The 17,500-nt window shown below is 39.8% G+C and overlaps 1 protein-coding gene across 3 annotated transcripts in view; it reads left to right on the top strand.

Moving 5' to 3' along the window:
• LOC148413224 (apoptosis-stimulating of p53 protein 1-like) overlaps positions 1–17,500 on the top strand; it is a 58,641-nt gene that overhangs the window by 34,678 nt on the left and 6,463 nt on the right. For 2 of the 3 annotated variants that reach the window (XM_088433617.1, XM_088433619.1), the window contains 17 exons: positions 1,709–1,804; positions 4,060–4,116; positions 5,362–5,482; positions 5,591–5,670; positions 5,751–5,918; positions 5,995–6,135; positions 6,216–6,411; positions 6,740–6,868; positions 11,837–11,904; positions 12,016–12,226; positions 12,299–12,526; positions 12,598–12,801; positions 13,830–13,980; positions 14,061–14,098; positions 14,196–14,539; positions 16,039–16,176; positions 17,262–17,395. In XM_088433617.1, coding sequence (XP_088289743.1) covers positions 1,709–1,804; positions 4,060–4,116; positions 5,362–5,482; positions 5,591–5,670; positions 5,751–5,918; positions 5,995–6,135; positions 6,216–6,411; positions 6,740–6,868; positions 11,837–11,904; positions 12,016–12,226; positions 12,299–12,526; positions 12,598–12,801; positions 13,830–13,980; positions 14,061–14,098; positions 14,196–14,539; positions 16,039–16,176; positions 17,262–17,395 — 2,504 coding nt within the window. The remainder of the gene's footprint in view (positions 1–1,708; positions 1,805–4,059; positions 4,117–5,361; positions 5,483–5,590; positions 5,671–5,750; positions 5,919–5,994; positions 6,136–6,215; positions 6,412–6,739; positions 6,869–11,836; positions 11,905–12,015; positions 12,227–12,298; positions 12,527–12,597; positions 12,802–13,829; positions 13,981–14,060; positions 14,099–14,195; positions 14,540–16,038; positions 16,177–17,261; positions 17,396–17,500) is intronic. The other variant, XM_088433618.1, reaches the window with a different exon arrangement.

Genomic DNA, 17,500 nt, shown 5'->3' with positions numbered 1-17,500 from the left:
CTCCCAGACTTTGTACCACATGGGTCTTTACAAATGAGATACTGCCACCACATAGTGAGTTGCAGGCATATGTGAACAGTATGATCAGATTGCATTTCAGATGTGATGTTGCCAGTGACAGTGTCACAAAACTGAAGCCAAATAAAAAGCAGGCCATTTTCCCTGAACCAATGCTATAACACTGTCACCCTGCCAAGGCCACCAGCTGCTAACATGAATTACATGTCTGTAGCAAGCCGAAGAGCCTGAATGACCCTAAAATGTGAAGTGAAATGTGTGCAGCTGTGTACGCTAGGCCAGCATTTATCTTGTATCACTCATAGTTCCTTTTATCAGTGACAACCTCCATCCAGCTTGACTGTGACCTTCTATAATAGAATGGCCATTGATTAAATTATGATTTACTTCTATATTGATGTATTTTTACATAATTTTCTAAATGGAACACATGGAAGTTATCAATCAGTGGTAGACCCTCAAGGCCTTCTCTGCTGGCTTAATATAACCGGATATTATCAAAACTAATATAATCATAATAACTATAATAAGTCAATTTCATTTAAAATGTATTTTTATTAAATATATATATTTTTGTATCTAAATAGATTCTCCATATACTGTTCTTTTCATGTTATATTATATCCATATGGTTACACTTCTCTTTCGTGCTGCAGTTTTAATGTGGAGTTTTTGGCAAATTAGAATTCAGCTAACGTGTGTCGCTGGGCAGACTTCATGTGTTTCTGAGCCCGGAGGTGCTGGGCATTCGCTTGAACAGTTGAAGGCTTCTGTGCAGTGTGCAATGACATATTGTGTACGGGCCCATACTTTTGTTACACGGCTGCAATAGCCAATTGACCCATAACAACGTCTTCAAGAAACCTCATGTAGAATGTGACGTAACTGGACGCTCACTGCAGGAAAGCAGTGATATATTGATTTACCATCTTTAACAATGGAAGTTGTTAAAGTTATTTAAAAAAAAATAATAACATGTTGCTCAACCAGCTAATGTTAGCATTAGTGTATATCGAAGCCAGACTCGCAGACACTTCTTTTTTTTAACCCACAATAGAAATTGGACCGACGCGACTTTCAGCATTGGCATCCATGTCAATAGAAAATGTTTTATAATTGGAAATGAAACGCGAAGGCAAACTCTACAAGCAAGTAATGAAAGTCTTTCTGAGGAAAAAAAGAAGAATGGATTTTGTACTGAAATATCTTCGGGACAGCTGTTTTGGGGGAGTTAATATGTTTTTGTCATTTTTTGTCATTCATATTCAGTTATCATGTTTGGTAGGGTTTGGTAGGGATGTTGTGAGTTTGTGGGCTTTTGTTCATGTTTCTGTTCCACTCACGTCTGCCTCTATCGTCTACATTCTCGTTTGTTTGATTTCGTCCACCTGTCTGGCGATACTTTGTCCAGTTAGGCTCATGGTTCGGTCCTGCATCATTTCCTCGTTAAAACTTCCTTTTTTGAGTCACATATTTTTCAGTTTTCCTGCATTTTTGGGGTCTTCTTCCTTTCTAATAAGTTGTTATTGCTGATGCAGGTTTATTGATGTTTAAATGTTCAGAAAAATATTTAGGCTATGTGCACATGAGGGGTCCAATCACTGAAGGCCTAAGTGTGAAATGCATGTTCCGCCACTGCTATCACTTAAGGGCAAAGTACACCATGTCATTTCTTGTCCCTATTGTGTAGGTTCCCCGTATGGAACTAACGCTCTCCGAACTCCAGGAAATGGCCACAAGACAACAGCAACAAATTGACGCTCACCAACAGATGCTGGTTGCCAAGGTAACTTTTTCAGAACACACACACAAACGTACACTTTTTTATTTATTTATTTTTTTACACACACACACACACGCACACAAGCCATTCTCTGGACGGATTGGAAGGTTGTCGACATAAAGAATCAGTCTTAAAAAGGTCGACCTTGGCACTTGGGCAGTTATAGTCAGACCCTTGAGAAATGTGTGTGCGTGTGTGCAGTGTAAAGATTATTGCTCAAATGTCTTCCTTGAGGATGTGATCCTCTTGGGTATCTTTAGTACCATCAGAGATGAACAAGTATTTGAACTTTGTGCAGATTTGTGTTTTTTTTTATTTATTTATTATTTTTTTTGGAGCTCATACATGTATTGAGTAAGGAATACAACAGGAAGAAAATGAAGTCATCAGGAAGCCACAGCTGCTGTGATATTCAATGAATATTGTGCTCCAGAAAGATAGGTCTGTGGGCCCTACAGGAAAGGAAGGAGTAAAAATGTGAAATTTCAAGCAAGTTTTTACTAAGCTAATGAATCGATTCAGATGACATTGTACATTATCTCAGTGACCAATTTGTTTTGGGATGTGACATTGGGAATGTTTTGTATGTTTTATATCTGTGTTTGTACAGAAAATCAGCGATGTCAAAAAAATAAATAAATACATCATGTTGGACTTAGCTGATTCACACTTAGAGTCTGGAGCCGCAGAAGTTACGGTAGTTGCCATATGAAGCCAACTGGCTGGCTGGGCAGGGCAGGTCAAGGCAATTCCACCATCCTTCTGAAGGGTGAGCACTGGCACAGCAGGTCCGAATCGGCGGTTTATATGTGCAATAGGCCATTTTTGTCGCGCAAATGCCCACGCCGAGCATGGCATAGCTAGTCTCTGCTTGCCGGCTGGCGCTGGGAATATGCGAGGCGTGGACTAAACTTGCCGATTAGGGTGAGTGCACAACAGAGGGGCTGCATTTTTTTACAAGACGGCCAGAAGTACATCAGTCTTCTGTTTGATTTCATGTTGGAAGGTAAAATTATGGTGTATTTTTAACTTCATTAGTGTCTATGTGCATTTATTAAAAAAAACACAACAAACATTTTTTAAATGCTGTTTGAGGAGATGCGCTAGCTTGCTAGTATAAAAACACGTATCCATAATAAGGTTGTACTAATTAACAATATAGTAGTACAAAAACACATGAGCAAGGATGCACATCATTTTCAAACACTTTGACTACAATGTTAAGCAGGCTGCTGGAGATGGAAATCGAGACATTTAGCATGCTTTTCTATATTGGGCGTACTTTTGGAGAAATATCAAAATCTCTTGTCAGAGCAAGTCACAGATGAGGATAGGCAGTTAGGAAAATTGGTGGATGGATAGTTGAAGGTACTATGACATTAAAATACAATACAGTTTGTGCCTTGGCAAAACAAATGTAAATCAAACACTACTTGATTTCGGATAATCCTGTGAGGTCTGTCAGTAACTGTGTGAATGTAAGTGTCCTGTAATTGTCTGGCAACTAGCCCAGCATGTAGTCAGCCTTCTGCCTGAAATCAGCTGAGGTATGCTCTAGCAACCTGGGACCCTTAACAGAGAGAAGAGAAGGTAGTCTGCTTCCTTTTTTGTTTTGTTGATTTAAAAACAGTTTCTGAATTTATTTTACAAAATCACGCTTTCTTTCACAAAAACTCTTTTATTTTGTCCCCACATAAATTGCTTCAAAATTGGAGCATATACTGTATATGCATATGTCAAAATTTCAACCAGGGTTTAAAAAATATGTATATTGTAAAAAATACAAACACAACTGAAATTCACAGGTAAAAAATGGAAGCACTTACATGGCGATTAAATTATTTTAAAAATTAAAGCTTGTGGTTTATGCTCTTTATACGATGCACTGGATTATAAAGTGCACCGTCAGCTTTTGATAAAATTGAAGCCTTTTAGGTGCGCTTTATAGTGCGGAAAATATGGTACATGCACATGTGCAAGTACCAAACCAAGTGACGGTAACATTATATAATATTAGCTTACATGCATGTGTTCCCAGTGAGTGATGAGGGACATGAGAGAGCATCCAGTGCCCACTGTGTGAATTAGACTTTTTTTTTTTCCAATTGGGTTGATTTCTGTGCATGCTTTGTGAACTAGACACTCTCTATTTACTCAATTTTTACCAGTTAGTACCATGCATAAGCCATTCATTCCTTTGCTAAGTCTGATTTGGGGTATGCATTTTAGAGTGAAATATTTTCTCGTCTATCTTTTAGGAGGAAAAGTTGAGGTATCTTCAACAAGGAGGCAGATCCAACCAGGGACATGCACAGGTGGGATCCAGATGGCATTTTTGCATGCCAATTGTAAAAACAAAATTATAATCTGATCTCACATCTGAAGTCACTGTAATGGACAAACAGTGTTTTTCAATTAATTCAATTATTGGACTCATTTAGGAAGATCTCAAATAGTGGATGCTGAATTGTGTGTTCACCGTTAGGCTCAGTGCAGTTGGAGGCTGTTGTAATTGCACATTCAAAGACTTCAACACTGACTTGTGCATCTTTTCAATGCACTAAAAAGGCATTTAGATTGTTATTAATTCAGATTACTCTTCCTATGCCAGCGCTATGAATAGAAATAGAACATATGAATGTAGAACAACTAAAGTATTACGTTGAAATACACAGAAATATAATACAGTGGACCCCCGGTTTACGCTTCCCTGCCTTACGTTATTTTCCCCACAATGTTTTTTTGTCCCCTCTTTATGCCATTTTTTTTTCGCTTCACGACATCCAATATGGCAGTCAGTGTGCGCGACACATCCAACATGGCGGTCAGTGAATGCTCATACATCTATACAGTATACGTGTCACCGCTTAGGTCACTACCATGCTGGTCTGCTAATGTTGTAGATTATTTAGAATTATTGTCACATGTTGGTCGGCGTCACGACTCCCTAAGATACTGGTCTACAATTGGTCGGCATCACGGGATCATGAAGATGCTAGTACGCTATTTGTCAGAGATGGCTGCCTAAAGACTTGATCTCGTTTGAGAGTGCTTTCAATATGGTATTTATTGTGCATTATAGCACTTAATTCAAACCTTAATTGGTTAGCCAAGATTGCTAGTGATGGTAAACACAGAAGTAAGAAGATGATTTATATGGAAACGAAGCTGGAGGTAATTAAGAAATACGAAAAAGGCTAACATAGCCTAGCCTAGGCTACCTTTACTAGGGAATTTTGGCTAAAACAACCTTTGCTTATGTCATGCATTTGCTGGGAAGAAATTTTGAAGCCTTTGGAGCAGGGGTGGGCAATTCCAGGCCTCGGGGGCCGGTGTCCTTCATGTTTTCCTGTTTTCTTTCTCAAACACACCTGATTCAAATGATTAGGATTATTCTCAAGCTCCAGCAGAGCTTGTTGATGAGCTAATGGTTTAAATCAGGTGTGTTAGGGAGAGAAAACTGGAAAACATGCAGGACACCGGCCCTCGAGGGCTGGAGTTGCCCACCCCTGCTTTGGAGGGACTTCGTAATCACTGATTTGTTTTTTTTTCGTGTTCAGACTGAAGCTGAGAAACTGCAGCGGTTGAAAGAGCGAGTGGAGACTCAGGAAGCAAAGCTGAAGAAGATTCGAGCAATGAGAGGACAAGTGGACTACAGTAAACTGATCAATGGGAACCTCTGTACGCCTGAACATACAATACATTCTACAAGAGTAGATGCAATTGTGGTGGCTGACTCAACATGAAAAGCTTTACCAATTCCCAATTGATCATATTTTCTGTGTCCAGCGGCAGAAATTGAGCATGTTAGCAGCCTGTTTAAGGAGAAGCAGGCTGAGCTTCAGTCTGCCGTGACCCGAGTTGACCAGGTATCTCTGAGGGATTACGGGGTCAAGTTCTTGCCGTCGTAGAAATGATTTAAAAATCTATTTTTACACTGTTTCACCAGCTGACCCAACAGCTGGAGGATCTGCGGAGAGGACGCCTTCAGCTGCATTCTGTTGTACCCCAGCCGGAGGCACCCAACAGGCCCCAAGGTGTACCCACTGGAATGAAAGGGTCCCCACTCTCTGGGTCTGCTGCTTTAGAACTGAGGAAACTCTACCATGAGCTGCAGGTCACAAAATACTCTGCTTTTAAAAATTCGAAGTTCTTGACAATATTGTCAAACATATCTCATGCTGTTTTGTCAGGCTCGCAACCGTCACAACCTGGAGCAGAGTAGCAAGTTAGCACATAACAAAGAGCTGCTGAACAAGAGGAATGCTCAAGTGACAGTGATGGACCAACGCATTGGAGACCTGAGGGAGCGACTGCAGAAGAAAAGAGCAGAAGTAATCTTATGCCTTATATTTTGCCTTTTTCAATGATTTGTTTGTTCACTTGCTTCATTTTCTACTTGTCCATTATGCAGTTGAGCCGTATGAACGGAGGAGGTCCACCTTCTCACCAAAGCTCGACTCGTCCAAGTGGTGGAGTGTCAGGCCGAGTTGCTGCCGTTTGCCCCTACATCCAAGCGCCACCTGAAGCGGAACAAGAGGCGGGGTACAAATTGTCACCTGACACGTCCCCCAAACCCTCACAACTCAGTCACATTCGCTCCCTATCAGGTGGGTATGACTTATTCTTGGCTTTCTTCCCAAACTGCAAATTGCTTCCTCTGACATTAGGCAATTCTCTAATTTGCTCTTTCTTTTCTTCTTGTCCTTTGTTGCCTTCTTCCTGTTGCTCTTGTCATGTTTTGCTCTCATTTTCAACATTTGCATTACCATTTATGGCTACTGTTCACTTTGTCATGCATTCTGATTATTGTGTGTCACTGCTGCTGTAATGTGATTTCAATGTTGTCCATAATGCATGATGTTGGTCCCTTATCCATTACTTGTGACAACGATTGTCCTGTTGATTGTGATCATTGTGGCCGTGGCTGTGCTACAGACCAGAACAAGAGTGGCATCAGGAAGCCTCCGAGCCAATGGAAAGTGTCTGATTTAGACATCATCCTGTCAGAGACAAATGAGTTATGTGAGGGCCCTCAGTCTCCACAAGGGGGCAAGAGTAACAACAGTGAGTCTTTAAGGGGAAAAAAAAAGTGTTCAAGGGAAAAAAGTCACTCTCTTTCCAGCTCACCTCTCCATTTGGATCATGGCCTTTTAAAGACAATAATAATTCAAAAATACCATCATAAACCTCTTGGCTCAAATACTCATATTTCAGTTTAAAAGAAGGAAATAAATTAGACAAAACATAATGATGACCTTATAATGTAAAGTCTATGAAAATGCAGGCTGGCAAAACAGAAAACAAACACTAACGGGCAGGCTGGCAGGAAGACACCGGGCTGACGGATGAGACGCGACTATAAGACAACGATCTGACAGTGGCTGTAATGAAAAACTAGGCTTAAATACACACACAAACTAATCAGACAGACGCGCGACAGCTGTGAAGGGAGCAAGAGGCCTGGGGAAGCGGATTGGTGGACACACGAGGAGCAGGTAATGTGGACAGGTGGACCAAATCAAAACTAACGCAGGGAGACACGAGGACTAGAAGCAGGAAGTATATTAGCAGAAAACAGAACCCCCCAAAATCAATCCACAACCAAAACCCAACAGAACATGACAGCTCGCTCGGAGCCATGACAAAAAAACGTCACCTTTCTCGTCTTTAATCTAATCCTTAAATGAAAAAGATTGAATTTAGCAGATTGAACATATTCTGGCTTCGCTATGACAACCTTTTGAACACAGAACTTGTTCAATCCTTGTCAGGAGCCTCCCTGCAGCATTTTGTACGTACATCAGGCTTTTGATGGGAAAACCAGACAATACGTTACAGTAGTCAAGCTGGCATGTAGCAAACACTTTAACAATGACTGTCTCTGCGTTGTAGGAGATAGAATAGGGCAAATCTTAGCAATACTGCAAAGAATTGACGCAGAATGTTCCTAGAGTGCATTTGAAAAGAGAAAGTTGAGTCAAAAATCATGCCAAGGTATTTTCCTAAGTCACTTAACGATAGTAGACTCAAAGTGGTTTTCTTAAACAGGTGCCCATGATGATCGCGCCAATAATTAACATATATACGTATTTAATTGGGTACCGTCAGCTTAGCAATGAAAACTAATGTTACCTTTACACATACAGTGATATCATCAAATGTGAGATGTAGACTCTAAGCAATAGAAGGTCAAGTACTGACCCCTGCGGGGCACTACACGTAGATCTAAAAATAATTATAAAATTCAAAGGTCACATTACCCTGAGAAACACGGTGCGTAATTTCTGAGCGGTAAGATCTAAACCAAGAAAGTGCTGAGCCTAAAATGCCAACACATCTTTCAAGGCATTCTACTAGTATGTGATGATCAACGGTGTCAAAAGCAGCACTGAGGCCGAGTAATATTAATATTGATGAGGTGTTGAAATCATAGATCCATAAGAGAACATCATTCTTCACTTTAGCTAGGGCTTCCTTTGTTGAGTGGTTGGCATTAATCACGAACGCTAAGCTGTTGTGCTCCAACTTTTTCAAGAATTTTTGCAATAAACGGGGGAAGTGATAATGGTCTATAGTTTGAGACAGAGATTCTCAGGACCAAGGTTTGTCCACTTAACCCGTGGTAGAATAACAGTGGACTTTAAAGCTACTGGTACCGTCCCAGAGGTGAAAGATAGATTGATGATACTTAAGACAGGTGGTCTTAAAATCTAAAACATTTTTTAACAAGTTTACCGGGAAGTGGATCTAACCTGCAGGTAAGGCCTTCTAGTGATTCTTCATAAAAATGGGAGTGGGTTATCACACATTTATCTGCCTGACTGCCATTACTAACCAGTGACTGCAGTATTGGAGTGGGTTTCAATCATGCTGTCCTTAATTAAGTCTTTAATGAGGGAATTTTATGAGTAAAAAAAAAAAAAAGAGGTCTTAGTGATAAAGACTCATTTGTTCCAATCAGGTGAGATCTATCATGTTAAGACTATGATCTCTAATAAAGTAATTTACAAGCAAGTCTTTTAAGGAGTGATCTAATATTCATGAAGCTGCAAATCAACCAAATAGCCTGATCTGAAGTATTTGCAGTCACACAATACATAGTCATAATATTTTGTAAATATGACGATGTATTGTGTGAATTACAATCTTCTAAATATTATTTAGAAGATTGTAATGCCTGCTTCCCATATTGTATTTCAAGTGACTACAATCCTGGTAGGAGGTTAATAATGTACAAATATGGTAGCTAATTGTTGGCAGTCCAGTCTTGGACCAGGACTTTTCATAAATCCTATTGTAACCTTAAAATGCCAAAGCATATGCCACAGAGCTATTTGTGGTCATGGCTTGCTTCAAGTAGAAACTATGGTGTTGTGAATCAAATCAACAAGCTACTGGCACACACAATGAATTATAGAGGAAAGAAAATAATTGCCAAGCCTCTGTGTGTACAGTCTGCAATAATGTGTGCACTTGTTTCCACCTCAATGCATTTCTTTGTAAAGTGTAATGTCATGATATCAATTCTGATCTTATTATACATCATCAGCATGTCTCAGTGCAGAACAACTCAAATGTTTTAAGTTTGTTTTCATTTACAGTAGATATTTTATACCTACTGAAACCTCATGTGCCATTATTTTGAGCTAGTGTTTGAAAATAAAACAGGTTAGAAACCATCTTGGGATGTTTGACTTGTAGCAGCAGGGAACATTTGATAATGTTTCTAAAAATAAATAGTCGTTGTAACAATAGTAGCAGTCTTGCCAAGTCACTGTAAGTCACTGTTTCTCGTCATCCTGTACCCATAATATCACATCATTTATTTCTTATCTTAACCTTTTGTAATGTATTCTATAATTTTATATTTGTCATTGGCTGAAGAGACAAAAACGTGTCCATCGGTTGTCCGCCACAGCAGGGCATAATCTGATGGATTGGAAAATGCTGTGGAGTGATTCACTCTAATATGGACACCAGGCCGCTAGCCAAGTTTCCACCCTGAACAGAGCTGACTGTTTGCTTCCTGTTGTCACTGCTTTCCTCCCGAGGTCAGCAAGATAGTGCAGTGGCACATAACATTTAGTGCAGCTGACATTACTGATCACTAAACTAAGAAGATAATAAGTGTTATGATACTTTGTGATCAGTACGGCAATGCAGTTCTGCAGAGAATAATGCCAACACAGTGAGGTAACATTGCTTAAAATGATACCTGCCAATGGAGGTGGGTTTTTTAGTCTGAAACTGTCCAACTATAGGGTCACATACAACTTAACATCCGTGTTTTTCCATGGTAGCACACAGACACTAAGATGTAATGGGGGAAATGACAAGACCATGCATCCCCTGAAACCAGCAGATATGAATCAATATGAGCGACTGGTACTGTGACCACAATTTTACATTATACAATACTGTGTCAGACAGTTATCTAACTCCATCACAGTAGACAACTCATCACAGTAGACAGAGAGAGAGAGAGAGAGAGAGAGAGAGAGAGTCTGAGTTAAGTTGTTCCATTACAAAGCAAACTGGTGCATTAACCCTAATGCACAGGTAATCAATTTAACTCATCATTACAAAAGAAATATACAATCAGATTAATCTTTTGTATATCTTGCATCCGAGGATATTGATACTATTAAGCAGATAAAGCAGATTTCAATGACGTCATCTACAAATTGTTATCTAAACAGCTTGTGGAAATTTTGTTGTTTTGTGCTGCAGGATCATATACTGTGAACTAAACTTTTACACAATTGGGATTTTTGGGGCCAATCGCGATCACAATCAATGAGTTTAAAAATAAACAATAACTGACCAGCGATCCTATCACAAGCGGAGGCAATATGTCAATTTCAATAACTTTACAATTATTCCATTATCACAATTATTATTGTATAGTGTCTATAGAGTATCAACAAAAATGGTCCTCTATGTTTAAAATACAGTATGTTTAACAACCTTTGCCCCTCTCAAAAGGCCAAAGCTGACCAGACAATGAGTGAAAGTTCAGTCCGATAAAAAAAAAACAAACAAACAATGGATGCAACAACTTATTGTAGTTGTTTTACGATATAATAGTTTAAATACTTTACAACTCCAAGAGTAAAAACTGCAAATGATGCTACAGCAAACATTCCTACAGCTCTAAAATGAATGGTCACACTACGGCAAATAATAAGTGGAATAGTGCCCTTCAAAAATATTAATACAACAGCTAATTGAAGAACAGGCGGACGACATCATTGATCGCAAATTGTGACATTGCAGCTGATCGATTTGCATAAAATGGCAAAATAATCGACGGGCCATGATCAAGCCGATCAGATCTGCATAAAGTCTACTGTTAACACTAACAACTGAATGACAAGTTAAAAGTACTTGACGGCCTCATGCCAGAAGTCACATTTCAGATTCCTGTTCTAGTTGAAGATCAACCAGACATGTAGAGCTTCCTTTCACATGACCTTAATGTATGTCCTGGGATGGGTGTCGGTGCATTTCCTATAAAGTGCAGCTAATAATCAGGTAGCAAATAAGTCCATCTTTACATTATTGCATTGCTCTTCAAATCGTGGGGCGGGCCCCCGTGGGGTGTCGCGAGGTGATTCCAAGGGGGCGCGGATGACCCCAGGGAAAAGGCTTTGTTTTTGTCATGTGAAATATATGTGAGTAATTGCAAATAAATAAGACTTTTTTTTCTTAATGTTCCAGGCACTTTGATTCACTTGATTATTGTTTCTGTTTTAGACTAAGCTGTAACTTGTTTACAGTAAATATGAACATTTGTTGAAACGTTGACTTGTATTGCTTTTTTCTTTTGTTAATGTTAAAAATTATGCAGGTTTAGGTATACTTATACTATTATTTTCAGATATTATAGAGTCAGTACGTCAAGTGTTTGGGGGGGTGCGAAAGGTTTTCTCTTTCTTGGGGGAGCTAGGCAAAATATAATTAAGAAGCACTGCATTAATGTGATTTCAATCAACATAACTTCTGCCCTTTGTTGTTGTTATTACCGCACAGCCAGTGAAGCATCATGGCCTACAATCGGTAAAAATGTGTCGAATTGGAGGACCAACAGCACAGAACAGGTAAACTTCATAGGCATGCTATAGTTCATTTTAATACAAAGAAATTGGGACGTAACGACACCATTCGATACAAAGAGGAGATTATTTCCTTTTGCTTTTCAATTCTTTCAGCATCATCCTTCTGGTTATGGCACCTACCCCAGCACAACGCACCAAGCAGCAGGGAATCACTGTTCTACCAGCTCCTTGCCTCGATCTGCTCCAGGCACATTGGGATGGCCCCGATCAAGCACTGTGAATGCCACCTCATCTTCAACTTCCTCCTCTTCACAACAAATGCAAATTCAGCAACCAACTGCCACCCCTCCAAATTCAAATCAAGGTAACATGGTAAAATAACTTTTTCTTGATGTCTTTACGTGAAGCATTTCATTTCATTTGTCTCTCCTGTTAGCCTCGAGCAATGGCTCCCAGCCTTCGTCCTTTCCGCTCCCGAGTGAACGAGTAGATCCCCCTCCAGCGGTGGCTGTACGTCCTTACTTCCCTGATCACCCATCCAGGCCCCAGTCTCCTAGAAAGGGCCCTGCGACAATGAACAGCAGCTCCATCTACAGCATGTATCTCCAACAGCCTCAGGCTAAGAATTACGGCTCACTTAGCAACAAGGCCACTGTTAAAGCTGGTAAGTCAACCATGATTCAAGACATACGTTTTTTGTTCAGTCTTTAGAATAATTTGTTTTCTGCCCCGCAGTCTATGGGAAACCCATCCTTCCCACCTCTTCTACATCTCCATCCCCTCTACCTTTTCTCCAAGGAGGAATAAAGACAGAAGATGTTCTAGACAAAGAAGGAGTTAAAGGCGTTGGAGAAGAGCCCATCGATGGGCAAATCCTACCTCCTCCAAGCGTGGACAACATTCCCCGTCCACTCAGTCCTACTAAGCTCACTCCAGTTGGTTGGTGATACAGGATAAATCTGTGATAGCCTGCCACTTGCAAACTCATTTTATTTATTTATAGTACACTTTAACCCCCGGGGGGAAATTTTAACCCAACTTGGACTTTTAGATGTTTTTGATGTGTGAGGAAGAGCATACAAAAAAAAACAATAGGGCTAATTTTTAGATTGTCAAAATATGTCATCTTTCAATATGCCGTCCTGCCGTCCCTTCTAAATGCTTGCAAACGGGAGGTCGAGAGGTACACCCTGCAGATGTCAAACTTAGCCCATGTCAGGCTAATTGGCTTCCATTAAAAATTGGAAATGTCATAACTTTTGGACATATTGAAAACTCTGTGTTTTATCATGCATTTTCCTGGATGTTTGCATTTAACCTTTCAACTGCAACTCGCGAACAGGATGCAGTAGACACTTTTGTGTTGGTACCCCAAAACCACCAAGGGGCACTAGCAGACAACTTATGACATTTGCAAGCCTTTCTATTACTTCATTTAGTGGGTTAGCCTGACTCCCATAATGCAAAGTTCTTGCTATTCATTGTGGGACTTGCAGTTGACAAAAAGCCTTGATCCAAAAGCGAAAGCGTTAAACAAAAAAAATAAAGTAAAATAAAATAGCCTTATAATATACTATTTTATTTTAATAAAATAGAAATGAAACAGCCTTGGAATAGACACACACACACACACACATTATATATATATATATATATATATATATATATATATATATATATATATATATATATATATATATACGTGTGTGTGTGTGTGTGTGTATAAACATCCATATTATGGATAGGGCTGATGCCACTGAACATTTATTTGACGAAGTTATGACCCTTTCAAAGTCAGCCCAAGTTGGGTGGTAATAAGGACAGGTTAGTTAAAAATCCCCTGACACCAGAGGTTATAATAACTAAGTGTTGTGCATGGAATAGTATAGCAACCATCTAATTGTCAACAGTTACATTTGAAATACACAAGTTTGAAATGACATTTATGTTATGTCCTCTGTCTTCAGCCCATTCTCAATTACGCTACCAAAGCGATGCTGACTTGGAAGTCCTCCGCCGTCGTTTCAGCAATGCCCCACGACCTCTGAAGAAGCGGAGTTCCATTACTGAACCTGAGGGCCCACAGGGGCCAAACATTCAAAAATTATTGTACCAGAGGTTTGTGCTATACGTTTCTATTTTATAGGCTTAGTTTTGATAAAGGCCTTGTGCAAGTCATTTGTGGTTATGATCTGCAGGTTTAACACTTTGGCTGGAGGCATGGAAGGCGTCTCAGGTAGGATTATGTTGCCAATAACTCATCTCAAAAATTCATCGAGGCTCAGTAAAAAACAAAATATAACATATCAAACAAAATTCTTTATTGTACGTAGGCAGTACTTTCTACCAGCCTGAATGCCCTTTGAATGACATGGACAATGTCGGTTCAGTCGAGGGGACTCGAGGTGAAATGCAAGGCAGCTTCACAAAAGAAGATGCAGAAGTTCAAAACTTGAACTTAGACTGCCGCCGCTTATCACCCGCCACTGCTACAGAGATGGCCACCATGGGAGATGCGACCAAGAACGGATCTCTGTCATTACAAACCAACCTTCCTGATAAGTCTGAAGATCAGAATAAGAGCAATCAAAACAGTTCTAGTTCAGCCCATAGCATGACAAGTCAGGCTTCCCCTTCATCTTCACCATCTCCACCTGCCCCATCTTCAAAGCCTAAGGTAAAATTTATTGTTGGCTACTGAATACGCTTATGTCTAGGGGATCTCTTTGATAATATCCAGTGCAGTGTTCATCTTACAGGTATACTGTACGGGTTTATTCTCATTAAAAATAACCGATGACTTTATTAGTTTACTTGTTTCTAGCAGAGGTGGGCAACTTACATTTTTTTCGTCCCACCCCCTTTCCATCATTGTCGATCCGTCATTTTTTTCAAGCCAGACAAAATTGTAATTGTCAGTCCGTTGGTGTATTTTTGGCCAGCCTTCCGACATCCTGAGAGGGCGACATTTTACTTTTTTTTCTGGTCTGTCATTTGGCGCTGGACTGTCTGTGCTCACACAAAATTATTTTTTCTGTTTTATTACTTACACTTAAAGTTAACACCATGTCTGTGTTTCTGCAGTTAGACTGTAATTGAAACACAACACAGTATAATAAGTGTATCACAAAAATAAAGCCAGCTAAGGGGCTTAATACCAGGCTAGTCTACAATACTATCATGTTTATTATCCCACATTTGAGAAGGAACAAGAGTGCAATTATCAGTCATGTCTACTGGATGGCAATATCATGCTGGATGCCAGCTCTAATTTATAACTGCCTGCCCTACAACTATAGAAGACAGTTTCATGAACATGTCTACATTTCATCTGTCACCTACACTACAAGTAAAACAAAGTATTGCTGAAGGTTTAATTTACCAAAAAAAAATTTAAAAAAAAAATCTTTAATTAGGGAAATGAAACTTGCATTTCCTGGCCAAGAGCCAATCTGAGAAAGAATGCAAAATTTGTTCTGCATTCCCAAAATTACCGCAAAACAGCTGAAACCAGGATTAAGAAAGGGAATGACTTCACATAGACTTCACTAATAGTGAAGTCCATTGACTACAAATAAATCTCTGGTAAAGTCAGCTGTGGTATAGCTGTGAATGTCAAGTCGTGGCTTGAACCAACCTAGTTTAATCACTCAACATAATTCTCCACTGCTTGGTGGTACTGTTAAGTGCATATTGGCACATTGATTGCAGGCTGATTGCAGTTTGTACTGTAAAGATGAAGCAATATAGCAGATACACATCTAAGCCAGTTGAATAATATTTCAGCGAAACAAAAATGGATGTGGCAGGTTCCCGGACATATGATGGACATCTGACATAATGTCTATCCCAACAACGGATGAAAATGGCAATTCCGGCATTTTTAATTCGCCCTTTTTTAGCATCCCTGTCATTCATCGATCCGTCAACAAAAAGGACATCCGTTCGTGACGGACTGACGGACAGTCCATCAATGCTGAGGAAGTGCCCACCCCTGGTTTCTAGTTTTCATACTATTATGACTTTAAAAAATGTTCTGTATACTTAAATTACCTACATTTTTATTCTCAGAATTTCCTGACCTTTACATCATATTATTTACTTTACTAATGCCACTTACTGAGTCCTTTCCTAGCTACTAATGTGTTCATTACATTTGTCTTGCTTTCTTATCAGGTTAAACGAACCATCTTAAAGAAGCCTTCTTCTGAGCGCACAGGCCATGGGCTGCGAGTCAAATTCAACCCCCTCGCTTTGCTCCTTGATGCATCATTAGAGGGAGAGTTTGATCTTGTGCAGAGAATTATATATGAGGTAAAACATGCAAATAATGTTGTGGGTTCTGTTAGTAATATGAAACAGTCTTGCATTTGTACTTCCATACAGTCTTGCATTTATACTTCCATGTCATGAATATCCATCCATCCACCCATCCACCCATCTATCCTTCCATCCTCTTCCTCCTATGCTCGGTCGTGCCGCGAGGGCTTGGTTGATTGACAGCTTGGTATCAAATGAGATTTTATCATAAACGTAATCTAGTTAAAAGATTTTCAACGGTCTGGTGAATGCCTTCGCTCCTCTGCCTCTGCCTCCTGCCTGTTGACGTGTGCCGGGGTGTGTTTCATGAGTTACACAACATGTTCCACTGGAGTTGTAATCTACTCCCGCCCCAACTCACGTTTTTACACCTACAGGGACGTGTCATGTCAGTCATGAAACGCACACAGGGCAGTTGTTATCTGGCAGTAGGCACATGCACACACATTGTCAAGGCAGAGGCAAACTAAGAGCACAGACATTCACCAGACCGTTGGAAATCTTACCTAGATTTCTTTTATAATAAAATGTTATTTCAAGTGTAAACTCTCCATTGTTAACATGTTTGATCATGTACAGATTTTACTTTAATTCAACGTCCGGGCAGCTGCGAATATGACCTCAGCTGCACGAGACTCAAACAAGGAGGAAAGATGTAACTGTACACTTAATGTACGGTGTATAAGGTCTAATCATTTAAGATTTAAGTAAATGTGTATTGCTGTAATATTTGTCTCAAAAAATATGTATAGCATGAAAACCGCTACTTCGCGGGTTTTACATATCATGAGGGGATTACGGTCCCCATTAACTGTGAAAAATGAGGGATCACTGTATAACAAATTCCTAGAAAATCACAATGGTCTATCATTTTTAAGCTGTTTGCAGAACAGGCTTGTGAGCTACTTATGCGATCTTCGGGAAATTACCTGGTGCTCGCGGGAACCACGTTTTAAGCATAGCTCCGCTCACCCCTTTTTTGAGCAACATATTCATACGAGACACTTCATTGTACTTGATAAAATAACATCTCGTAGAAGAGCTATGTCTTATTTAACACCTTTTTGATTTGCTTTAAGGTGGAAAATCCAAGCATGCCAAATGATGAAGGCATTACTCCTCTTCACAACGCTGTCTGTGCTGGCCACCACCACATTGTGAAGTTCCTGCTGGACTTTGGAGTCAATGTCAATGCAGCAGACAGTGATGGATGGTCAGTATCTTTAGTCAGTCATACATTTGTTTATAGCAAAACACAAAACTTGAAGCGCAAAGTGGCAAGGGAACACTGTATTGTTTTTGGCCAGGTCAACTTTAT

The sequence above is a fragment of the Hippichthys cyanospilos genome, chromosome 14, assembly GCF_059441005.1.
Source record: "Hippichthys cyanospilos isolate Australia breed blue-spotted pipefish chromosome 14, RoL_Hcya_1.0, whole genome shotgun sequence".
In the NCBI taxonomy this organism is placed as follows: domain Eukaryota; kingdom Metazoa; phylum Chordata; class Actinopteri; order Syngnathiformes; family Syngnathidae; genus Hippichthys; species Hippichthys cyanospilos.
This window is presented reverse-complemented; position numbering and strand designations above follow the sequence as displayed.